The following is a 26,028-nucleotide window of genomic DNA, read 5'->3' on the forward strand; positions in this document are numbered from 1 at the left end:
TTTTTTTTGCAATTTTTTTTTTACTCTTTTTTTGCACTGTTAAAATTTCAATAAAACCTGATTATTACGAAAATTTTTATTGATTATGTCATTGAATGCTACACTGTAAAGAAGCTGATTGTCAAGGAAAATAGGATTTCTGTTTTGTTGTAATGAAATATTTTGCCTTTTGTTTGCTTTGAAGTCCGAATGGATTTGTGTAAGCTATTGAGAGGGTTCAAGAAAAATAAAAGTGTATTTAAACCAAAGCAAAAAAAAATAATATTTTTTTACCACTATATCTTTCCACTTCTTAGCTAAGGTAGCTGTACTTATTATCTTTTTTTATGCTAAGAACATTTTCTGAAAGTACCTGGACAGATTCACACATCATTCTTTATATTCATACTAGATAAACCTCTTCAAACTTAGTTATTCAACATTTAAAGATCTGACTTAGCGGGGCATAAAACATATCTTATAAGTATGAGGGGCAGCTCCATTAGTGTTGGGCATCGGGGTGATGTCAATATCTGAAGGATCCTCATCACACTTCAGGTTAAAATGTTGCAGGATGGAGGAAAGATACAAGAAGATCTCCATTATGGCCATCCCTTCTCCAAGACAAATCCTTTTCCCTGAAAGTAGAGGAATTATAAGAAATAGACTTGTAGATAAGGAATACCTTATAGATAAGGAATGTCGAGTGAGTTGATAGTTAATATAAGTAATACATTTATGAGAAGTAGCTAAACTGTAGTAAAATTGAAATATGCATTGTTGACATTCTAAGTTTCCATCCCTTTTAGGAGGCAACCAGCCATATTACATTGTATATAATACATTTTATTAAGGAGGTAATAGACAATCCTTATGTTCTTGGCCAACCAAGCACACAGTCCAACGACATCCAGTAGGTGCGGGAAGGGGGAGAAAGGGATATAGAGATCCTGCCACATTAATTTTAGCCCCCCAATATTGCACTATGTTCTGCAGAGGAAGAAGGTATTATAGTGTTACTAAACCCAGGACCCTGCATTCACTTTATTTGGTTTCCCACAGTACACACAACATTGAAATGCAATTATTTTAGTAAATATAAACCGGTAAATACCTTTTCCCATCAGCAGTTAGAGCAGCCTTGTGACTTCAGCAGAGCACTGGTTAAAGCTTGTAGGAGGAGTTTTCTTTCTGCTCTAAGAGGATACAAAACCCTGACCCCCTGTCTGGACAGTGCTGATTGGCCCTGCGCTGATCATATGCACTCTCCTAAGAAAAAACCCCTCTCTAGCAATACACACTAAACTGAGCATGTGCAGAAGGGCTACAGGTTCAGTCTGGCTTATCAGCGTGGACATTTGAACAAGAGGAGGGGCAGAGAAGTCAGGATCAAACAGCCTTTTTACACAATGCCGAGAATGAACCCCTTAGGTTCCACAGTGAGTATAACAAGCATGCTTTACTGCATATACAGACTGATTTTACTGTTGTGGGTTTAGTAACACTTTAATGTAATCCTGCTGCATTGGTCTGCATGGGAAAAGCACATGTTTAGTTTAAGACTACATTCACACAGGCACATGGCTGTAGATAATTTGCTGCATTCAAAAGCTCTGTGCAGCTGTGTGAATATAGCATGAACAGTCTATGTATTTGCAAAATTGTTGCACAATACAAATCTAAAGATTTGTGCTTTGAGTTTAGAAAGAAAGTGGACATCGCAAACATGGCCAATATTTTCTATTAAAGAGCATACCATGGATCTCTCTGTTAAGTTTGGTCTACATAGATGGATGTACTTCCATTACCTCCAATTACACAATGCTATCCGGTCCCAATTTTCTCACTCACCCAGATTAGTGACGGATCCTATTAAGAACCATCTTTCCAAAGCGTCCTTTTCCAACCCCCTCTCCTCCACTCTTCTTAGTGTGGAGTCCCCCAAAATGAATAAGTTGTGGGAGCAATGGAGGACAGACATTCTGACTCTGGACAGAGAGGACTGGGAAGACTGTTTTGAGGATAGTGATTTAGACAAAATTCCTCCACAGAGTATATTATACTTCCCAGAGATCAGTGGCGTCACTATGGGGGTGCGGGGCGTGCGGACCGTGCCCGGGTGATAACCGCCAGAGGGGTGACACAATCCCATCTGTGATAGCACACTGATTGTTGGCTGCTCTGTTCTTCTCCTGCTGTCAATCCACAGCAGCAGGAAAGAACACTGTGGTAGGCTAGGGGGAAAGCATTGCTGGATCTAGGGGGTGCTGGGGTGGGCTTGGCTGCACCCCTCAACATTTTTTGGTTTTTACCCCCCTGGCTGGCCCTCCTTGAGACATTGTTCCCATGCCCGCTATGCTCCTCTTCCTATACTCACACTTAGGGATGGGACAGGGAGAGTAGCCAGCACAGTAAACAGTAAACTCGGGACAGGAGAAGTGGCAGCGGTTCAGGCAGAGCTGTGCTCTCTCTCTCCTGTCATAACAGCGATCCTTCATAATACAACAGATAATACTGGATCACTCTAACATAAGACTGTCCATTTCCCTGTTGACCCTTGTCCGCTGCCCTGATAAACCTCTGTACACTGCCCTACACACTAATGGCCCCTGTACACTGCACTACTGTCAGGGCGGGGCTGTGGAACGGACAGGTAGGCCTAGTGGCAGGGTAACGCACTGGCTGACGACAACCACCACCAACAGACTGAAGTCCCTCAGGGCGCGGAGTCTAAGTCCCAGGCTGCCCTTCACCAGGGCCCCTGATGGTGGGGAAGGACTTGATGCAGCCAGGAACCAGGTCGCGGCCCCCAAGACACCCCGGCTGCGGTAATGGCCGCCGCCAATGGCGTGTAGCTGGTGAGAATGACAATAGCGTAGTCAGGCAAGCTGGGTCGACAACAACGGGACTAAACGGTACAGAACAGTAGACAGAGAATCACAGGTCACGGGCCGGGTTCAGCAACGGAAGGTCAGATCGAAGGAAAACACAGAGAATGGTCTTAATCACAAGCCGAGTCAGATACCAGAAGAGTCACGAGCGTATACACAGAGCTGTAGGAAGACAAAGACACAAGTGCAAAGAGCATGTGCGGGCCACAGGCTTATATGTCATCAGCCACACCCCTCTGGGGGATGGACCTCAGAGACCTGAAGGCATAAAAGGATTCCCACCATGCACAGCAGAATCCAAGATGGATGCCAGCACATGGAGTAACAAAACCTTAGGGAAAAGGTAGGACCTTGACAACTACAAACTGCTTGACCCTATCCTTTTCCCTGCTGACCCCTTGTACATTGCCCTACTGACTCTCATACACTGCACTGCTGACCTTGCATCCTCTGCCCCCCTGACATTTTTACTTCACCTCCACGTCAGACAGGCTAGATCCGGCCCTGGAGTGGAGAGCCACCCCAACGCAGTGGTGGGACAAAATATGGTGTGGGGTGGGGGGGTGACACCATGTTTTACCACACCAGGTGACACCAACCCTAGTGACACCACTGTCCGATATTGCACAGAATTTATCCTCAGAGATCCCTTACTTGACCCAGGAGTCAAGCAGCTATCAGTACATACTTTCATATGTTCTGGAGCTGTCCTAGGTGACACAGTTTTGGACAGATGTCTTTCATCTGATTAATGTTCATCTTCAACTCTCTCCCGATATTGTCAGAGTTGGCACAGTTGGGATTCCAGATGAGCAGAGGCCTTGCTACGCTAAGTTGTTAATCTCTTATATATTGTATAATGCCAAAAAAGAAATTATGTAATTGAAATGCACCCTCTTCCCCCCTCTGTGGCCTTATGGGAGAATTTGATTAATACTGTACTACCTATGTATAAATTAACTTTCATTCTACTTTATTGTTTTTGATTTTCTCTGCCTATACCTGCTTGTACCATGCGCTACATTGATTGTCCTTACTTTTTTATACCACTATGTTTTTTAATTTTATTGTACCATGCCTATGTTTTCAATAAAGAGCCTTCCTGACTGTTAAAGAAAAAAAAATACCATATTGTTGTAACCATAGGGAATCCTAAGACAAATGTAGTTCTATCAAGTCAAAAGTAAGTTCTCCAACAAAAAATAGGTGTGGAGGTTTTTCATTTTATTTCTATACAGTTACCGGCCAGCATGGTGTTGGCAACCTCAAGAAGTATAGAAGTGCAGAGGGCTATGGGGCTAAATATATAGGCTTTGTTTCAGTCTGACCTCCAGGTAGGGTTGCCACCTTTTCTTCAAGTCAAACCCGAACACTTTAAAGGTGCATGGCCACCTTTTTTTGTAGTCTATGTCAGGGCTTAAAATTTCAAGTCCTGAGCTACTAGCCAGGCCTTAAGAGTTACTCGCCACCAACAAACACACACAAACAGAGACACCTGTACACACACACAGACATGTACATACACAAACACACATACATACACACACACACACACACACAGAAACATGTACACACACGCACAGAGACACATGTACACACATACAGACACCTGTACACACACACAGACATGTACATACACACATGCACACACAGAGACACATGTACACACACGCACAGAGACACATGTACACACACACACACACAGACACATGTATACACACACAGGCATGTACAGACACGCATACACACAGATACATACACAGAAATACACACGCACAGACATATGTACAGTACATACACAGACACATGTACATACATACACAAACACATGTACACACAGACACATGTACGTACATACACACATGTACATGCACACACACACAGACAAATGTACATACACACAGACACATGTACATGCATACACAGACACACGTGTATACACACGCACGCTGTTAAGTGCTCTCTCCTCTCCCCTGAAGCCACCACTGGCTGACATGGAGGATCATGTGACCAGAGTGAGCTGAAATTAGGTAGACACACACACAGCCCAATAAATAGTTGCAGTACTTTGTTGTTCACTCACAGATCCGGGTACTGCACTCTAGGGGGAGGCAGAGAGCACAGAACACATTCCTTCCTTTGCTTTCACTACGCTCAGCTATTGAGCAGTCTGACGGCTCCCAGTGACAATGACAGATCCAGCCTGAGCGCCAAGCCTGCTCAGCAAGACAGTCCTGGGGGACACACTTGCCCCCACCATAATTTTCATTCACCATTGGTGAGCAGGCAGGTGGAAATTTCAAGGCCTGGTCTATGCTATAGGATTGTAAAAGACCTGGGACACCTTTGACCTACCTCCAGTACAGAAATCTGACCACATGGGGAGGCATTAGAAAGCCCATCAGATTTGTATTACTGTCTGTGTCCCCGTTAGGGAGACTCATTCTCTCTATTTCAAGAGTTAAACTGAAAGAGGATCCCAAACAGGAAAAAATGGAATACCTTTCAATGATTCTCTGATTGGACAAGATGGAAAAGAGTGGATGAAGTCACGATCTTCATTTCATCCAATCAGAGAAACCTTGTCTTCATTGAATATGAATATGAAGGATTCTCTGAATGGGGGCAGTGCTGAGCGAGTGACCCATTGTGCTCAGTGTGTAAAGGAAGAACCACTGTAGAAGCACCTAGATTATGGCTATCATGTATGTAATGTGGATCTCTACAGTGATGTCATCCTCAGGTGCCCTTCAGATATTTGAAATGCATACTTACATCAAGCCAAGCTGGACCAATGTAAGTTTACAAAAAAAATTCTGCTGTAACTATTCCTGTACATTTCTCTCTAGCAGTTATGGACATGCAAATAACATTTATTTCTGTATTTCTTTGTTTTTATCTTCTATCACCAAGAGATATGATGTTACCTATAGAAAATGGTATGGCAGCTTCGTTTTTTCTGAAAGCACCCTTCTCGTCCAGGAAGCGACCCGGGTCAAACATATGAGGGTTTGGAAAGTACTTTGGATCTTTCAGAACAGATGTCAGAAGGGGAAACACGGTGGTTCCCTGATTAGCAATAACAAAAAAGGAAAATGCTGGTTACATTTATTTTATAAAGAGTAAAAAAGAAACTTTCTATAAACCTCATCAACTAACATTCAACTTTCATTAACTCTGCAAAGGTTTAACTCCTTACCGACGGTACGCAAATATGCTGCCTTGCAGCGGCTGGGCCTTGGCACCGAGAAGCTGCATATTTTCGTACTTGATGTAAACAAACATGTGCAGAGAAAGCTCCCAGCACAGTTACTGGAGCCTCCCGGAAAGCTCACAATCACTCATGATCACATGAGCTTCCTGACCACCAATTATGGTGGTCACATGATTCTGAACCCCATTCTACCTCCCGGTGTCAGAAACCCCTTAAAGGGCACCAAATATAAAGCCAAAGTTTAGTTTTAAAAATCTCTACAATTTTAGTCACATCACTTACTTTCAATGAAGCACATCTCACATTGTGCAGGCAGCTGGATCCTGTAGAAACCTTCAGTGCAGGAATGTCTGTCCTCTTCCAGGCTCTGAATGTCTGGAGAAATCTTCAGTGCAGTAAATACCTGCCCTCTTCCTGGCTCTGGACTTTTGGAGAAATCTTCACAGCAGGAATGCCTGTCCTCCTTCTGGCTCTGAACTTCTGGAGAAATCTTCACTGCAGGAATGCCTGTCCTCTACCTGGCTCCGAACTTCTGGAGAAATCTTCAGTGCAGAAATGCCTGTCCTCTTCCTGGCTCTGAACCTCTGGAGATATCTTCAGTGCAGGAATGCCTGTCATCTTCCTGGCTCTGAAATTCTGAAGAAATCTTCAGTGCAGGAATGCCTGTCCTCTTCCTGGTTCTGAACTTCTGGAGAAATCTTTAGTGCAGGAATGCCTGTCCTCTTCCTGGTTCTGAACGTCTAGAGAAATCTTCAGTGCAGGAATGCCTGTCCTCTTCCTGACTCTGAACTTCTGGAGAATTCTTCAGTGCAGGAATGTCTCTCCTCTTCCTGGCTCTGAACTTCTGGAGAAATCTTCAGTGCAGGAATGCATGTCCTCTTCCCAGCTCTTAACTTTTTAAACTAATGTTCAGCTTTAATTCAGATTCCATTAGGACTGAGAACATCACTGTACTGTATATTACCCTGTTAGCTTCACAAGTATTAGAAAACATTTCAGTGAAAGCGGACCTAAGTAATGTGTCAGTGTAACACTTCCAGGTATTTTCTTTACCCATCACAGAGATCACAGTACTCCTTCTGACAGTGTCTACATTTGCCTTTCTTTCTAAAAGGATTGAACCAACTTTGTTCAGGCATCATTCAGGATCCACCTCTACTTCCTGAGCCAAGATTCAACAGAGATGGCACAATCAACTAAAATCCTGGTGCTTGTGTACTTCTTAGCTGTGTTCACAACTATCTAAGGGCTTGTTAAGACTTGCAGTTGTGGGGGGGGGTAAAAATGATCAGCTGAGCTACATTTTTATTGCTCCCTAAGTGCCATCTTGCAATGGCAGTGGAGGGGGTGTTTACATGCCACAGTTGTGAAGCTTTGCTTCATTCCCACATCAAAAATGATCGCCCCTGCAGAGCTGGCCGAATAGGGATGTGTCACAATCACCCCACAACCATCAGTACTACATAAAGCAATCTGAACGTGGATGATTTTTTAGTGGCATGACAGTTTAGATGCATATGTAAACTTAGCCTAACAGATTGGTTTCTGATGCAGTCTTGTGGCTTGCTACACAGTTACAATGTTGCAATCTGACCATTATGGGAAGAGGAAACTTAAGCCCCATACACACGGGCCGGATATCAGCCAAAATCAGCTGGTACAGTAGATAACAACCGACTTTCAGCCAATGTGTATAGGTACTTCTTTGACAGAGGACAATCTCACAACCGGCTTCTGTCTATAGGACATGTTGAAAACCAGCAGCAGATTGGCATCTTATCAGCGTTCTCAGTCAATGACTGAAAGTGCTGACTGGTATGTTCGGGGAAGGGGTGGGTGGGCCCGGGTGGGCCCTGAGTTAGTATAGAGACCTCCTTTTGAGCTCCACATTGTTTTTAGTGTGTCTACCAGGCATTAGGAAATGCTGTCTCCTACTTGCAGCAGCGCAAAACCCAATATTTGTACAAAAAAGGTGCAAAAACACTGACACAAAAAATGCACTTAGGGGTGTGCTTTTAGTCCACCCCCCCCCCCCCCCGAAGGTGTAGGACCTCTACCCTGATCCCCTGGAGTACAAGACTACTGACAGGGACAAACGGTTTCCAACATGGTCCATCGGGCCTGGAGGGCCCCTTTCCTTGTGATCAGCTGAAGAAGTACTTGGTTGAGGGGCTTTCCTAAAATCCCAAAATGAGACCCACCTCAAGTATCGGAGGAAAAAGGAACTTAAGGGCCACACATCCTCCCCCTAGACATCAGGGCAGGCCCGAGAACCCACACCCTCCGTCCAGTGAGGAAAAAACACACAAAAGTGACAAAGTGACAAAACAGTGAAGAAAAATAACTAAATAGTGCAGTGCAGGAAAAAGTGTTTGGATCACTGACTATGTGAACTTTTCCCACATGGGATTACACCCCCATGTGTTACTAAGTGCACCCCTGGAGTGACCACTACCAGGGAGCACTGCTCCGTGGACTCGCTGCCTCCCCACCCCATCGCCAGACAAGGAAGACCAAATGATTACCACGCTCTAATACTATCATAACAATGGAAAGTGCATAGTGCTTGTAAAAATAAATAATATAAAATTAAATAGCAATTCATAATTTCATTCTCCTTAGCAAATTAAATTGTGATCACACAAAGTGTCACCAAATGTGCAATGTCCATATAAATGTGCAAAAATATAATTAATATATTATTAATGATAAGAAAAGATAAGAAAAAATATATAAAATGAGACTAAACAATTTATAAAGTCCCAGGTGCAACTGTGCAGAAATATTCCAAGAAGACTTTAAATACTCTCCTTCCAGTTAGTTTGTAGTGGATAGCTGTGATCTTGCAGCTTCTCTATGAGCCTGTGTGAACGTGAAGGTTTCTCCCTTCTTGATCCACTCCGTATGTCAATTCTCTGAATATCCTCGTGTAACCCATGCCCTCAGGGGCAGTGACGTCACCACGCGAGTACTGACGGTATGTGGCAACACACCCACGAGTCTTATCTTCACCGCATGTGGTGGCTTATTGTTTATACAAAGCGCAGTGATATTTGATTACATGTGAGTGCAATGTGGGAGAACATTAAAGTTTGTTTTTAATTCTGGGATAAGGCACCATATTTCTCATTTCCTTTTTTTTGCATGGGTTACACGAGGATATTCAGAGAATTGGAATAAGGAGTGGATCAAGGAGGGAGAAACCCTCACGTTTACACAGGCTCATAGAGAAGCTGCAAGATCACAGATATCCACTACAAACTAACTGGAAGGAGAGTATTTAAAGTCTTCTTGGAATATTCCTGCACAGTTGCACCTGGGACTTTATAAATTGTTTAGTCTCATTTTATATATTTTTTCTTAGCTTTTACTATCATTAATAATATATCAGTTATATTTTTGCACATTTATATGGACATTGCACATTTGGTGATGTCCATATAAATGTGCAAAAATATAATTAATATATTTTTAATGATAGTAAAGGCTAAGAAAAAATATATAAAATGAGACTAAACAATTTATAAAGTCCCAGGTGCAACTGTGCAGGAATATTCAATTTAATTTGCTGAGGAGAATGAAATTATGAATTGCTCTTTAATTTTATATTATTTATTTTTACAAGCACTATGCACTTTCCATTTTTATGATAGTATTAGAGCGCGGTAATCATTTAGTAATTTTATAATAGCGCACAATATATGAGGGTGGGCAAGTTAACCAGCAATCTAATACACTCACTTATTTGTATACTCCAGTGGCTCACAAGTAAATCCATCTAAAGACAAGGTAGACCCATTCAAATCAGGAGGAACTGGGCCCCTCCGGTTTTCCTAGAAGAATTACTCCCAGGCCCCAACAACTTGTGGGCACCTCGATTTCTCTTCCAGCTGGTACTAACCTTCAGAGTTTCCATCATACCAGCAGGGGTACTATACAGCCAGCCATCCTCACCAAAAGCCAAGAATGATGGTGGAGCACCCCTACTGGACACTGATAAGAACAGATACTACATTTGATCTTAGCCAAAAGGCCGAGAAGCGACTGACGTATTATGTGGTTTCAGCCACCCCCTTATTTTATTATAGCACTGCAGCTTGCCCATTCCATTCCACCCTTTCCCATTGGCCATCAAGGAAGTTCATAGTGATGAGGAAATAGGAAATCGTGTTAATGAGCTTGGTAGAAAGTACGAACAAACCAGAAGTGTTGAAGCTTAAATGGATTGTGGATGATGGTGGGTTCATATCATGAACAAATATAAACCTTCTATGGGTACCATATTGGCTTAAAGAAGAAAAATGGTTTTAATTGTATTCAGGAAGCCCTATGCATGCAACATGACCCATTGCTGGGCTTCAAGAAAATGCATTAGGTTCACATGCATTGGTCAGAGGCCCTTTGACCACTTGCTTAATTTTGACCCTGCTAATGTTATGTTATGTAATGCTTGACAGAATACACACTACAGAATTAAGAGGATGTTTTTTTCATTTTGTTTTAAAATTTTTGTCTGTGCTATATTATGCAAGTACCCAAACATTTCTATGAGATGGATTACCGAGATTATAGAAAGAGAGAGAATGTTATAAAGTTGAAGAATTCTGCCTACCTTTGGGATGGTGTAACCTCTAAAGATGGTAGTTTGAGCTGTTGCATGGGCAATTCCCAAGGGCGCAATGTCTGAAACTCTCTGTATCTCGTGAATGACCGCTTCCATATATGACATCCTGTTCCGATCTTCTATAGAGGGACAGCGGTCCCGACCAATTACATTGTCAATTTCCTCCTGGACCTTTGCTGAGAACACAAATTCCAAGTTATATGGGAACAATTACTGCACTAAATTTCTACTAGTAGCACATATTATGGGAATAAAAATGGTAAAGAAATTTAGTTTTGAGCCACTGAGTAGTGACTACTTGTAAGAAGGACTTTGCGATTGTCTAGTGATGACGCTAAGAGCACAAGTTCCTGCCCAGCTTCTACCTTTGCTAGAACACTGTCCCTCCTGCTGAGGTTGATCCATCCACCATATTGTGCCCCACTCCATGCCCGAGTCCTCCACATGACCTAGTTGTTGACCTTTATATTCCAAGGAAGAAATGCCCACACATGAATAGGGTGGCTGCACTTTTTTTGATGGTACTCAGAAAATGGCATACCAGTCACAGCACATTGACATACATTCCGGAGTCACTTGATAATACATTGTCACATTTAGTGGACGGTCCGCAGCAGTCACATGTGAAAGCATTTGCAGCACTTTAAACAGCCATCTCTGTCCAACAGTCTCTCCTTCCACCTGGGGTAGTTAGTACTTACAACACTGGGTGTTCTCTGTAAGCACCTCTTCCATAGGTACACCTCTGAATGTGCCGAATCTGACACATTCCACGCAAAACCCCAAAATGGGCTGAAGAAAATAATTGACACCCTCAGTTTAATATTTAGTTCCCACCCCTTGGAAAAAATAACTGAAATCAATCACTTCCTGCAACCATCAATGAGTTTCTTACACTTCTCTACTGGAATTTTGGACCATTCTTCTTTCAGATTGGAAGGGTTCCTTTTTCCAACAGTTTTTTTGAGATCTCTCCACATGTGCTCTATGGGATTGAGATTTGGACTCACTGGCCAGTTCAATACTCTCTAGCGCATTGTCTGAAACCATTTCTGGGTGATTTTTGATGTGTGCTGATAAAGATCTGACTTTCTGACACTGTGCCCTACATTGCACCTCGGAATTCTTTGGTAGTCTTCAGATTTCATAATGCCATGCACACGGCCAAGACATCCAGTGCCTGAAGCAGCAAAGCAACCCCAAAACATCAGTGAACCTCTACCATGTTTGATTGTGGTGCAGGTCTACACTTCCCCAGGTCTTCAGTCCTGTCCAGGGTCTCCATGTGCTAGTTACATTTTTGCTGGTGTGGGGTATTTGGCTCCCATGCCCCAACTGCACAAAGTCTCCTCAGGTAAGTTTTGGCAAACTCCAATCTGGCTTTTTTATCTTTCTGTTTCAGCAGTGAGATCCTCTTGGGTATCCTACCATAGCCTCCTTTTTCATTCAGATGGCGACGTATAGTGCAAGCTGACACAGTTGTACTCTGTGCCTGAAGGTCAGCTTGAATTTGTCTGGAAGTTGGTTGTGATTCTTTATCCACCATTCAAACAATCCTTTGTTGCAATCTTTGATCAAGTTTTTCTCTTTCGTCCACATCCAGGGAGATTAGATACAGTGCAATGGACTGTAAACTTCTTGACAATGTTGTGCACAGTGGACACAGGAACATTAAGATTACGGAGCATCACAAATTTGGTATGTGATTATTTCTTACAATTTTGAGAATGTGCCAATAATTTTGTCCAGTCCATTTTTGGGGTTTTGTGTGGAATGTGTCAGATTTGGCTTTTTGGTTCTCCATTTTTTTGTGTCATACCAATTTAAACAAAAGAAATAAACATGAGAGTGCCCAAACATTTGTAATTGCAACAATTCCATGGGCGAAGTGGTGCATTATCTGACAGAGAAAACAGGGGTGCCAATATTTTTGGCCATGACTGTTATATATAAAGAATGTAGAAAATAAACTGGAACAAGGCCGGGTTCTTCATATTATTATTATTATTATACAGTATTTATATAGCGCCAAAGGGTATGCTCAGCGCTGTACAGTAGCAGGGGGACATAACATGAAACAAGACAGTAACAATACACTACACGAGGGGTTCGAGGGCCCTGCTCTTTCGAGTTTACAATCTAGGAGGGAGGGGAAGGTGGCACAGGAGGAGATGGCTGTGGGGGATGGAGTGGTGAGTGGAGTGAAGGAGGTTAGTTGTTAGGTGAGGTTGGGTGTTAGGTGAGGTTGGGGTAGGCTTCCCTGAAGAGGAGGGTTTTCAGGGTGCGCCTGAAGGTGAGGAAGGTAGGTGACATTCTGATGGATTGGGGTAGGGAGTTCCAGAGGATGGGGGAAGTCCTAGAGAAGTCCTGCAATCGGAGGTGGGAGGAGAAGACCAGGGAGCTAGAGAGCAGGAGGTCCTGTGAGGAGCGAAGGGCACGGGTAGGGTAGTATCTGGGTATCAGGTCAGTATGTAGTTCAGGGCAGCATTGTGAGTGGCCTTGTAGGTCAGGGTTAGCAGCTTGAACTTGATGCGTTGGGCAATCGGGAGCCAATGAAGGGATTGGCAGAGGGGGGAGGCAGATGTGGAGTGCTTGGTGAGGTGGATGAGTCTGGCCGCTGAGTTTAGGATTGACTGGAGTGGGGATAGCGTTCGTTTGGGTAGGCCAGTGAGAAGGGAATTGCAATAGTCCAGGCGTGAGATGATGAGGGAGTGTACGAGTTGTTTGGTGGTGTCTGGGGTGAGGAATGTGCGTATCTTGGAGATGTTGCGGAGGTGGAGCCTGCAAGATCTAGATAGCAGTTGGATGTGGGGTAGGAAGGAGAGGTGGGAGTCCAGTGTATTTTTTCCAAAAGTATAGGTTTGATAAACAGTTGCACAAATAGAATGCAATATATTTTTTTTGAGAGGGGGAATTTAAAGTGTAACTAAAGGCAAGACATTTTTTTCATTTAAAATCCCTGTAATTTCTTTTCTGCCATCTGCATCCTATAGGGGAGATTTCCATTCAGTTGCTGTCCCATAGCCAAAACAGGAAGCAAAAGATATCCATAAAAACCATGTGTGTAAAAAAGTTTTAAAAATTGGAGTGACGGTAAAAGGTTTATTTGTAGTAGAATATACTTTAAAAAATGTTTAATCTGTTTATTTTCTAATTTACGCTAGAAACATCATAAACAATGGTTACAATAGTGGCAGTTATATTTTTTTCATCATAATCCCTATTTACTTTATGTTCACTATTATAGCGGTCTTTTCCATAAGATGTATAGTAAAATATATGACAAGCGAGCGTACAATTATTTTCAAGCAGCTGGCATTAAGGATGAACCCCTATATCCTCAAAATGACAAAATAAAGAAATAATGCAGCGCTAAATTCATAAAGTGACAAATGCATATAAAGTGAAGCGCAAGATATTAGTGCTAAAGTGACCACAACACAAATAAAGTGTATCGTCAAAATTGACGAAAATTAATGTGACCAGAATTTCAGTAGTGACAATAGTGAATAATTCCACACAAATAATAGTAGTGATAACAATAGTAGTGATAAACTAAAATATTGATGAATAAATATGAATAAAAAATGAATATGAAGTTGCATAAAATAAGTCCAAAGTGTTCTGTAAATCTCCATGCACGTGACTTCCGTGATAAGGGGTTTGTAGTATGATTGCACTCACCAGATGCGCAATGGTAATGCACATGAATATATATCCAACTAATCCTCGGTGAACATCTGGGCTCAGGAAAGGAAAGGGACTCCACAGGCACACTGACAGCATACAGGGAATAACTCCAGACCTCACACACTGAACCCTCACAGTACACAGGGACAGCTCCGTTAGTACCTCTCCACCAAAGATATGAGTTGCCATAAGAGGATATTCTCCACCTTGAATGGACAAGCCACAAACGAAAGTACTGATAGTGTAGTATTTTTTATTACAGAGAAAGTTCATCCATGTGGGTATATCAGCACACTTACAGAAACAAAGATGGCTGCCGGCCTTCCATGTGGCCTCGGCGGCGTGACGTCAATGCGGCAAGGCTCCTCCCTGACACGTTTTGTGCGCATGCATGTTGTCAAAGGGATTTGTCCAAGGGATCCCTTTGACAACGTGCATGCGCACGAAACATGTCAGAGAGGAGCCTTGCGCTTCACTTTATATGCAATATCTTGCTCTTCACTTTATATGCATTTGTCACTTTATGAATTTAACGCTGCATTATTTATTTATTTTTCCAAAAGATGTATTACTGATAAGTTTATGCATTTTTTTTATTCTCTCTCTGAAATAAAGGACATTTGAAAGAAGGGTGCTTAAAAATATTTCTTGCCATCATCACAACTAGAGATGAGCGAAGTATTCAAAAATTCGATTCGGCTGATTCGGCGAATTCGAGGAATAAATTCGATTCGAGGCGAATATATTCGCTGCAAATTTAACTTATAAAAAGGGTGTTTCTAGGCTTCAGAGAGCCTTTATATTAGTGCAGAACACTGTACCTTTAATTTAAATGCCCTTGGAGTCTGCTGGGGAAGAGAAATAATACTGTCAGTCAGTATGACATGCAGATGAGTGCCGTCGATCTTAGAATCACCGCACACTTCACTCATTTGGGCAGTCACGGGGCCAAAACCAGAGTGTGGAGCCACAGTGTGGCGGTGAAGGCAGCAGCAATGGGAGGCCATACAGCACCCTATGACAAAATGGAACCCACCAGCAGTGTGAGGAGACCTGAAAGTGGCACATGGCAGAGTGTGGCGATGCAGACAGCAGCAATGGGAGGCCGTACAGGGACCCATGAGACACTCTGGACCTGGCAGCAGCATGAGGAGTCGGTACGGGTGCCCATGGCAGATTACGGGCCTGGCAGCAGCAATGGGAGGCCCGTAATCTGCCAGCACCCTATGACAAAATGGAACCCACCAGCAGTGTGAGGAGACCTGAAAGTGGCACATGGCAGAGTGTGGCGATGGAGACAGCAGCAATGGGAGGCCGTACAGGGACCCATGAGACACTCTGGACCTGGCAGCAGCATGAGGAGTTGGTACGGGGGCCCATGGCAGATTACGGGCCTGGCAGCAGCAATGGGAGGCCCGTAATCTGCCAGCACCCTATGACAAAATGGAACCCACCAGCAGTGTGAGGAGACCTGAAAGTGGCACATGGCAGAGTGTGGCGATGGAGACAGCAGCAATGGGAGGCCGTACAGGGACCCATGAGACACTCTGGACCTGGCAGCAGCATGAGGAGGCGGTACGGGGGCCCATGGCAGATTACGGGCCTGGCAGCAGCAATGGGAGGCCCGTAATCTGCCAGCACCCTATGACAAAATGGAACCCACCAGCAGTGTGAGGAGACCTGAAAGTGGCACATGGCAGAGTGTGGCGATGGAGACAGCAGCAATGGGAGGCCGTACAGGGACCCATGAGACACTCTGGACCTGGCAGCAGCATGAGGAGGCGGTACGGGGGCCCATGGCAGATTACGGGCCTGGCAGCAGCAATGGGAGGCCCGTAATCTGCCAGCACCCTATGACAAAATGGAACCCACCAGCAGTGTGAGGAGACCTGAAAGTGGCACATGGCAGAGTGTGGCGATGGAGACAGCAGCAATGGGAGGCCGTACAGGGACCCATGACACACTCTGGACCTGGCAGCAGCATGAGGAGGCGGTACAGGGGCCCATGACAGATTACGGGCCTGGCAGCAGCATGAGGAGTCGGTACGGGGGCCCATGGCAGATTACGGGCCTGGCAGATGACGACGAGGCTGCCAAGTGCGATCAGCCTCATCATCATCAATTAGGGTCTCCGCCTCACTACTAGCCCCCTCGGCTGCGTGTGGGTCAGGAGACAGACCTGTCTCTAGACCGGCTACCGAGCCACTCTCCTCGCCAGTACTTCTTCGCCTGGCTGCTGAAGAGGCGGATGTCTCCCCCCGTTCCTGACCGCCCTCTGTTAGCTCTTCCTCACTGTACAGTGGGGCTGAGCCCACAGCATGCGATACTTCGCTTGGTGAGGGAACAGCAAAGGACAGGGGCAGGTAGAGGACACGTGATTTCAGTGGGCTTGCTCCCGGGCCATGCCAACTAACGGTTGTGTCTGACGTACCCACCGACCGTTGGCTGTAGGTGTCAGAGGTGACCTGGGAAGAGGAAGACGACCGAGCCAACCAATCGATGATGGCAGGGTTGTCGGTGGAGACACGACCGCTGGATGACACCGGGAGCACTGGCCTCTGGCTGCGACTAGTGCTGCCTCGACCCCTTCCTCTGCTGCCACGTCTGCTCACTCCTGAAACATTGCCTCCTCTGCCACTCCTCTGCGTGTTGTCTGACATACTCTTTAATTCAACGATTCTGTGTCCCTGAGTAACAATTCTGTGTCCCTGAGTAACAATTCTGTGTCCCTCAGTAACAATTCTGTGTCCCTCAGTAACAACTCTGTGTCCCTGAGTAACAATTATGTGTCCCTGAGTAACAATTCTGTGTCCCTGAGTAACAATTCTGTGTCTGTCCCTGAGTAACAATTCTGTGTCCCTGAGTAACAATTCTGTGTCCCTGAGTAACAATTCTGTGTCTGTCCCTGAGTAACAATTCTGTGTCCCTGAGTAACAATTCTGTGTCCCTGAGTAACAATTCTGTGTCTCTCAGTAACAATTCTGTGTCCCTCAGTAACAATTTTGTGTCTGTCCCTGAGTAACAATTCTGTGTCCCTGAGTAACAATTCTGTGTCCCTGAGTAACAATTCTGTGTCCCTCAGTAACAATTCTGTGTCCCTCAGTAACAATTCTATGTCCCTCAGTAACAATTCTGTGTCCGTCAGTAACAATTCTGTGTCTGTCCCTGAGTAACAATTCTGTGTCCCTCAGTAACAATTCTGTGTCCCTCAGTAACAATTCTGTGTCTGTCCCTGAGTAACAATTCTGTGTCCCTGAGTAACAATTCTGTGTCCCTCAGTAACAATTCTGTGTCCCTCAGTAACAATTCTGTGTCTGTCCCTGAGTAACAATTCTGTGTCCCTGAGTAACAATTCTGTGTCCCTGAGTAACAATTCTGTGTCCCTCAGTAACAATTCTGTGTCTGTCCCTGAGTAACAATTCTGTGTCCCTGAGTAACAATTCTGTGTCACTGAGTAACAATTCTGTGTCCCTCAGTAACAATTCTGTGTCCCTCAGTAACAATTCTATGTCCCTCAGTAACAATTCTGTGTCCCTCAGTAACAATTCTGTGTCTGTCCCTGAGTAACAATTCTGTGTCCCTCAGTAACAATTCTGTGTCCCTCAGTAACAATTCTGTGTCTGTCCCTGAGTAACAATTCTGTGTCCCTGAGTAACAATTCTGTGTCCCTCAGTAACAATTCTGTGTCCCTCAGTAACAATTCTGTGTCTGTCCCTGAGTAACAATTCTGTGTCCCTGAGTAACAATTCTGTGTCCCTCAGTAACAATTCTGTGTTCCTCAGTAACAATTCTGTGTCTGTCCCTGAGTAACAATTCTGTGTCCCTGAGTAACAATTCTGTGTCCCTCAGTAACAATTCTGTGTCCCTCAGTAACAATTCTGTGTCCCTCAGTAACAATTCTGTGTCTGTCCTGAGTAACAATTCTGTGTCCCTCAGTAACAATTCTGTGTCCCTCAGTAACAATTCTGTGTCTGTCCCTGAGTAACAATTCTGTGTCCCTGAGTAACAATTCTGTGTCACTGAGTAACAATTATGTGTCCCTCAGTAACAATTCTGTGTCCCTCAGTAACAATTCTGTGTCTGTCCCTGAGTAACAATTCTGTGTCCCTGAGTAACAATTCTGTGTCCCTGAGTAACAGTTCTGTGTCCCTGAGTAACAATTCTGTGCCCCTCAGTAACAATTCTGTGTCCCTCAGTAACAATTCTGTGTCCCTCAGTAACAATTCTGTGTCCCTCAGTAACAATTCAGTGTCCCTGAGTAACAGTTCTGTGTCCCTGAGTAACAATTCTGTGTCCCTCAGTAACAATTCTGTGTCTGTCCCTGAGTAACAATTCTGTGTCCCTGAGTAACAATTCTGTGTCCCTGAGTAACAATTCTGTGTCTGTCCCTGAGTAACAATTCTGTGTCCCTGAGTAACAATTCTGTGTCCCTCAGTAACAATTCTGTGTCCCTCAGTAACAATTCTGTGTCTGTCCCTGAGTAACAATTCTGTGTCCCTCAGTAACAATTCTGTGTCCCTCAGTAACAATTCTGTGTCCCTCAGTAACAATACTGTGTCTGTCCCTGAGTAACAATTCTGTGTCCCTCAGTAACAATTCTGTGTCCCTCAGTAACAATTCAGTGTCCCTGAGTAACAATTCTGTGTCTGTCCCTGAGTAACAATTCTGTGTCCCTCAGTAACAATTCTGTGTCCCTGAGTAACAATTCTGTGTCCCTGAGTAACAATTCTGTGTCTGTCCCTGAGTAACAATTCTGTGTCCCTGAGTAACAATTCTGTGTCCCTCAGTAACAATTCTGTGTCCCTGAGTAACAATTCTGTGTCCCTGAGTAACAATTCTGTGTCCCTCAGTAACAATTCTGTGTCCCTGAGTAACAATTCTGTGTCCCTGAGTAACAATTCTGTGTCCCTCAGTAACAATTCTGTGTCCCTCAGTAACAATTCTGTGTCTGTCCCTGAGTAACATTCTGTGTCTGTCCCTGAGTAACAATTCTGTGTCCCTCAGTAACAATTCTGTGTCCCTCAGTAACAATTCTTTGTCCCTCAGTAACAATTCTGTGTCCCTCAGTAACAATTCTGTGTCTGTCCCTGAGTAACAATTCTGTGTCTGTCCCTGAGTAACAATTCTGTGTCTGTCCCTGAGTAACAATTCTGTGTCTGTCCCTGAGTAACAATTCTGTGTCTGTCCCTGAGTAACAATTCTGTGTCCCTGAGTAACAATTCTGTGTCCCTGAGTAACAATTCTGTGTCCCTCAGTAACAATTCTGTGTCCCTCAGTAACAATTTTGTGTCTGTCCCTGAGTAACAATTCTGTGTCTGTCCCTGAGTAACAATTCTGTGTCTGTCCCTGAGTAACAATTCTGTGTCCCTCAGTAACAATTCTGTGTCTGTCCCTGAGTAACAATTCTGTGTCTGTCCCTGAGTAACAATTCTGTGTCTGTCCCTGAGTAACAATTCTGTGTCTGTCCCTGAGTAACAATTCTGTGTCCCTAAGTAACTATTCTGTGTCCCTAAAGTCTCTGTGGCCCTAACTCTGTCCCTAATACAGAGAGGTCTGTCTCTCTTGAATGACCGGAGGCTAATGGAGAATTCTAAGATGACCGCTATTTATAGCTCCACCATTACACAGTGCTGGCTGGCTGGCTGCTGATTGGCTAATGCGATCACATGTCATGAATGAATGCATTATGGGTCAGCGCGCCTTGTCTGCGCGCCTTCCCAGAGATGCCCGCTCCGTCGCCACACATGTCGCCGCCATTTTTGGAAAAATTCAATTCGCGCATCCGAAGTCTGCTAATTTTCGGATTCGGCGCGAATCTAATTTTTCCTAATCTTCGAAACGAATTCCACTTCGCCAAGTTCGATTCGCTCATCTCTAATCACAACCATTCCAAAACCCGGAAAAGATCCCCAACTCGTCCAAAACTACAGACCGATCTCTCTATTGAACACCGACATAAAACTCTACGCCAAAATTATAGCCCAAAGACTTCTCCCATGCCTTCCTCTACTAATCCATCCCAACCAAGTGGGATTTATCCCGGGTCACCAGGCAACAGACACAACCCAGAAGACTCATTTCCCTCATTCACAAACTGGAAACCACCAAACAACCCTCCTTACTCCTATCCTTGGATGCTGAAAAAGCATTTGACCGCATACACTGGCAATTTATGGAACTGACACTCAAAAAATTCGGAATCATAGATTGGATGCTCTCTCTGCAATCCTCTCTCTTTACTCTAACCCTTCCGCTAGAGTATTAACAAACGGAACTTTCTCAAACACCTTTCACATATCCAACGGTACAAGACAGGGTTGCCCCTTATCCCCCATAATCTTTACGCTACTCATCGAACCCTTAGCTTCCAAACTAAGAGATGACCCGACCTTTACTGGAATCACTCACCTGAATAAGGAACAGCCTTTTTGCAGATGACATTATATTGATGGTAACTAACCCACACAAATCACTCCGCTCGATCCATGCACATCTCCAAAGTTATTCAGATGTATCATACTATAAACTCAATGAACCCAAATCTTTCATATTAAATCTCCACACCTCTACCAAGTCTCAAATTTCGCTAGCTAAACAATTTCCCTTCACATGGGAACAACATACAGCATACAATACTTAGGAATCAGATTGACCGCCACAACAGACCAACTTTATGCCTCAAATCATAAGCCCTTACTGGAATCTATCCCATGAGAACTCAGTAATCTTCGTACAGCAACACTTTCAAAACTGGGTAGAGTAGCTACCCTGAAAATGAACATTCTTCCAAAAATTCTTTACATATTCTGCACGCTTCCCATTCCTATCCCAGATTCATTTTTCTCCAAATTACAGGCGATACTTGCTAAATTTCTATGGAATTAAAAAAAACCCAGATATACTACAAATCTATTAATACGACCAACTTCCAAAGGAGGAGCGGGTCACCCACATTTAAAATCATATTATAAAGCCACTCTTCTAGACCAACTCTATTTTTGGTTGCACCCAACTATAGAAAAAACATGGTCCACCATGGAAACACCCTCACATATCCGAATTGCACCACGTGACCTACTTTTCTTTCCAACAAATCCTCAATCCAATACTTTACTACGACACCCTTGCATTCAAGCCTCCTTACAAGCTTGGCATGATTTTTTAGCACTAAAATTGATAGAATCCAGACAAGTACCTACTCCAATTACGACCCTACACCTCCTTATCCCTTCCTTAAACCTGTTACAGTGGGAACATCGCAGCATCTCGCATATAAAGGATCTCTATACAACCCTCAACCTAGACTCCTTTTCGACCCTTCAGAAGAAATTTAACATCCCTGACAAAGAGCTTTTCCTCTATTTAAGAATTACACATTCCCTTCAAAAGATAAAAGTTCCACTTTTCTTGAAAATACCCTCCACTGCGTATCAATTTCTCAACAAAATGCAATACCCGAAAAAAGGGATCACAACCTTTTACACACCTATAACCAACTCACTGTATTCTCTACAGACCTCTTCTCTATCCAATTGGGAGAAAATTTTCTCACAACCAATACCACCGCTCACATGGGAAAAGACCTTTAACATCACCCACAAAGCATCTAGATGTAGCTCCCATTGGGAATCATATCTGAAAATCTTGCACCAATGGTACCTAACTCCAGCTAAACTTTCCTTATACTACCCTCAACGCTCTCCCGCATGCTGGAGACAATGCAGAGAAACAGGATCAATCCTACATATACTTTGGGCATGTAAATCCCTTAGATCTTTTTGGAACAGCGTTTTCCATTTGCTTTCAATGGTAACCGACACCCCAATAACACCAAACCCTGCCCTTGCACATTGGAATTTAAAAATTCCCAAGGGACTCTCGCACTATCGTTATCAATATATTAGCAGCGGCTAAGACCAACCTTACTAAATTATGGAATTCCACTAAAACTCCCTCTCTTTCTTCACTCGTATCAGACCTTAATTTCCAATGTGATATGGAAAGAAGAACAGCCCTTAATAATTCTTCCTATCACAACTTCAAACACCAATGGTCTTGATGGCTTCAGAATCCAAACTGCTCCGTAAAAGACTGATAATCTAACTGTATATTACCAAGACCCCTTGCCTATGACTGGTGCTCTCACCCCCCCCCTTCCCCCCCACCCTACCTCTTATCCATGTTCCTTACCCTCTCTATATAACACCCTCACCCTTATACGGTTCATATCAACCCGAGCATACCCTTCAGGTCAATGCAACTCAGCTACATAACATCCCCAGCCAAATGGTGGGGAAATATATAACATATATTGATGTACTTGACTGTGAACTGTATCTTGTACCATGTTTATTACCATCCATGTTTTGTACTGAAATCTTTCAATAAAAAATATTGAAATACAAAAATATTTCTTGCTAAAATGGGTCCCACTTTACTAAGAACATTTCCACATGTATTAATATAATTGTCATGTTCCATATTTACCTAATACATCCTGGTACTTGGTCAAAATTGTTAAACTTCATTTTAAAGTGGTGCTTGTAGTTTCTGTCCCAGCAACGAAAAGATTAATCACAGAAACAAATAGGTTCTCAAAGTGGAATTCCGTATTAGGATCATCTTTCTCCTGTGAACGAAAACAAGATAATATTATAAATGCATATTGAAGGACTCGATTTTTTGTCTATAGTCTTACTGTACAAACAGTCATGTGAGATTCCATACTTTGCTTTTTAGTTTTAGAAATTGAAGATGTTAAGATGTACTGTATGGCAAAAATGTATTGCAAACCATGTCTTAGAGTTCCAGGGTAAAAAAGTAACATTGGGGTCCAACAATAATGTTGAAATGAAGAAGTAGACTCTAAAAAGATGCTTCCTTCTGCCTGCAGCAGACCGACAAAATTATCCTAGCCTAAGCAGTCACTGACTAGGGTTCAAAGATGGCTTAATTATGAAAAAGATGCAGTTTGTCTGAAGAATTATATTGAGCTGTTTGTGGCATGTAAAAACATTTTTTCAGAACAGGAAATGCCAGAATTGTGATGTCTTCTTCTGAACTGAACTTAAATGACAAACATTGTTATCTTCCTTCCAGGCTGTTTTATGTAAACAAATAATGTCCTTCCCCAGGATAATGGAGTGTTTGCAGTCCAATCAGGAGAACAGCCTAGGGTGACAACCATACCTCCTCCATGAATAAAATAGAATTGAGCGACCTTAGTGACCTGAAGACAGAAAATGTGTTATTTGCAGGATTACCAAGTACAAAACCTGAAAAAATATGTAGAGCTGCCCTCTCAAGGACCGCTGGATTTGGTTGTGTCCCGATAAGCTCTTTACAGCCAGGTAACACATACTTTTCCACATCTTGCACCCAGAGTCAATAATATAGTCCTTGAGCTGGTTTTTAGTTGTTTTTATTGAAGGGTTCACAACTTGGATGGAGTCTATGGGTATATGGGATGCCCCAGGAACTGTAAACTTGAGAATAAACGTCTTAGCAATCTGTACACTGTACTAGAAAAAAAGGCAGATCTGAAAAAATAGCACCATCTCTTTAAAGCGCTCTAAAGTTCACTTGGCATACCCCAGATGAATCCTTCCTCTTCAACCAGCTGCACTGAGGGTATTCCTGGACAAAGGATTCCAAAATCTAGCAGTGAAGTAGTCCTAGACGAGAACTAGTTGGGTCTTGTACGTGACCGCCCTCTCCCTTTATCTTGCCTAGGGGGTGTAGGAGTACTCACATTGTCCTGCCCTGCCAGTGTGGTGGGTTGGTGTCTGCTTTCAGGCCTTTTGTTGGGCTGGTTCCTTCTCTGCTGCTCAGAATATCCTTCCTAAGAGACATCGGGCAGTGGAGATCCTCCTTTCCAGCATCCTGCCTGTAGGTAGGCTCCCCTTCCTGGGGCCCCCTCCCAGGTTCCACACTCCAGCCTTCTCTCAATCCATCTTTCACCCAGCTCCCTGTCTGCTCAGGCTCTATCATTTTTAAGGGCTGTCCTTGGTCACCATACCCGGCTTTCTGCCTGGGTATTGGCCAACTGCCCTCAAACTTACAGATCTGTCCTCCTCTCCTCCTCTGCCTCTTTTCCAGAAAGTTCTCTAAGTTTCTGGAAGGGTGTAAAGCTCAAGAAGCCCTTACCTCCTAGCCTGTCCTGAAGTGAACTCACTACCTCACTCCTAGGTTGACTCATCCGAGGCTGCTACCCAGCCTGTAACTAACAAACATAATATACCTAGCTACTTAAAGGGATCTACAAAGAAAATCAATGTAGCCACCTCATGTAAGGTCAGCAAGTATAAAATGTTTGTTTATGGTTTAGATTCACTTTAAATTAAACTACTAAAAAAGGCCACTTAAACTGGAGCCAACCAACACTCCCCCCCCCCAAAAAAAACAATTATATTGCAGTTTACCATCTCTTAGATGTGGTGGCTGCATTTGTTTTCTTATTTTAGACTTTTTTTTTGCACCCATCTGGTGATCCAGCCAGTAAGTCTTTTATTTTTTTAAAGACCAAACTGTCCAGCAAAAATGGCAGTTAGAGGGTTGAAACAAACCATTTAACATGGACAGGGGTGCTGACAATGGTTAGCTTTTATTCATTTATGTAAAAAATGTATCTACCCCAAAAACACTGTTGTTTAACTGCTTAAAAAGTGTTAGCTGGAGTTCATCTAAATCTGCTAAATCATGTAACACTACCATCCCCTCAGACTGACAATGCTGCTATCTAAAGGTGTCTCTGCTACTCTTCTATAGACTGGCCAGAGCACCAGGTAAAATAAAGGAAAAAAAAACAAAAAAGAAAGCTAATGCAGGGTTGGTAAACTGCAATATATTACATTTTTATTTTGTTTTTGATACTGCTTTAAGGAGCAATCCACTTTCATAACAACTGTGAATGTGTTTCTATCTTTACGGTGCAATACCAATTTTTGGATATTCTTTTTAATGGCCCAGATGTAATTAATTCTGCTTTTAATGACTCTACTTTGTAATTTACCTCCTCCATCTTTATAAGAAAGCAATCTATAAAATCCCTGGGACAGTCTTTGTCCAAAGTCTTTTCATGTTCATTGACTTTATCCTTAACAAACGCTTTGACCTTATCCACTTTTTGTAAAAGTTTCTGTGGTCCAGAGAGATGACGGAACAACCTTGGGAAATTATTGAACAACTGTAAAGAAAAAAACATACAGAAAAAAATAGATTAGAGTATGTTGACGCTGGTCTACAAAATGTACATATAAAGGCTTGAGGCAATGCCCCTTAAGCCAGCTATACATGGATCAAAATTTGGACGGTCAGCAAGGACCAGTTGAATTTTGATCTACATATGGGCAGGCTGGTAGTACACAAGTTGATCTATCAATCTATTAATTGCCTTTTGTACAACCAGCCTGTTGGAAAATTTTCTCTCCATCAGTGCCCCCGGCTATAGCCAGCAGTATTGTTGGGTGTATTCAATGGAAATTTGCCTGCTGTCAGAATACTGTGACTCCGCAGGAGGGATTCTCTCATCCACAGTGAGTGTGCGGATGGGGGAATCAAGTAATTTCCTTTTGTTTTTGTTCAATCCACTGGTTGAGCAAAAAAAATTACTGGTGCATGACCAGACTTAG

General features: G+C 43.3%; 1 protein-coding gene and 1 pseudogene across 1 annotated transcript; both read right to left on the reverse strand.

Moving 5' to 3' along the window:
- Positions 1-61: 61 nt before the first annotated feature.
- LOC149445100 (putative inactive cytochrome P450 2G1) lies at positions 62-25,586 on the reverse strand. The gene is made up of 5 exons (XM_089654167.1): positions 25,410-25,586; positions 22,886-23,027; positions 10,697-10,884; positions 5,798-5,939; positions 62-617 (listed from the first exon to the last, which is right to left on the reverse strand). The coding sequence occupies exons 3-5, from the start codon at positions 10,811-10,813 to the stop codon at positions 436-438; spliced, it is 441 nt and encodes a 146-aa protein (XP_089510293.1). The 5' UTR covers positions 10,814-10,884; positions 22,886-23,027; positions 25,410-25,586; the 3' UTR covers positions 62-435.
- LOC149445101 (U2 spliceosomal RNA) lies at positions 9,973-10,129 on the reverse strand (annotated as a pseudogene).
- Positions 25,587-26,028: the final 442 nt, after the last annotated feature.

Source organism: Staurois parvus, unplaced genomic scaffold, assembly GCF_062004578.1.
Source record: "Staurois parvus isolate SC_StPar_1 unplaced genomic scaffold, SC_StPar_1.0 ptg000746l, whole genome shotgun sequence".
Taxonomy (NCBI): Eukaryota; Metazoa; Chordata; class Amphibia; order Anura; family Ranidae; genus Staurois; species Staurois parvus.

Bases quoted from the DNA above. Each gene is read 5' to 3' on its own strand.
- LOC149445100 (XM_089654167.1), bottom strand. From the start codon at position 10,813: ATGTCATATATGGAAGCGGTCATTCACGAGATACAGAGAGTTTCAGAC. The intron at 5,940-10,696 runs GTAGGCAGAATT...ATTGCTAATCAG, and splicing joins GAGGTTACACCATCCCAAAG to GGAACCACCGTGTTTCCCCT. The intron at 618-5,797 runs GTAACATCATAT...CTCTACTTTCAG, and splicing joins TGCCATACCATTTTCTATAG to GGAAAAGGATTTGTCTTGGA.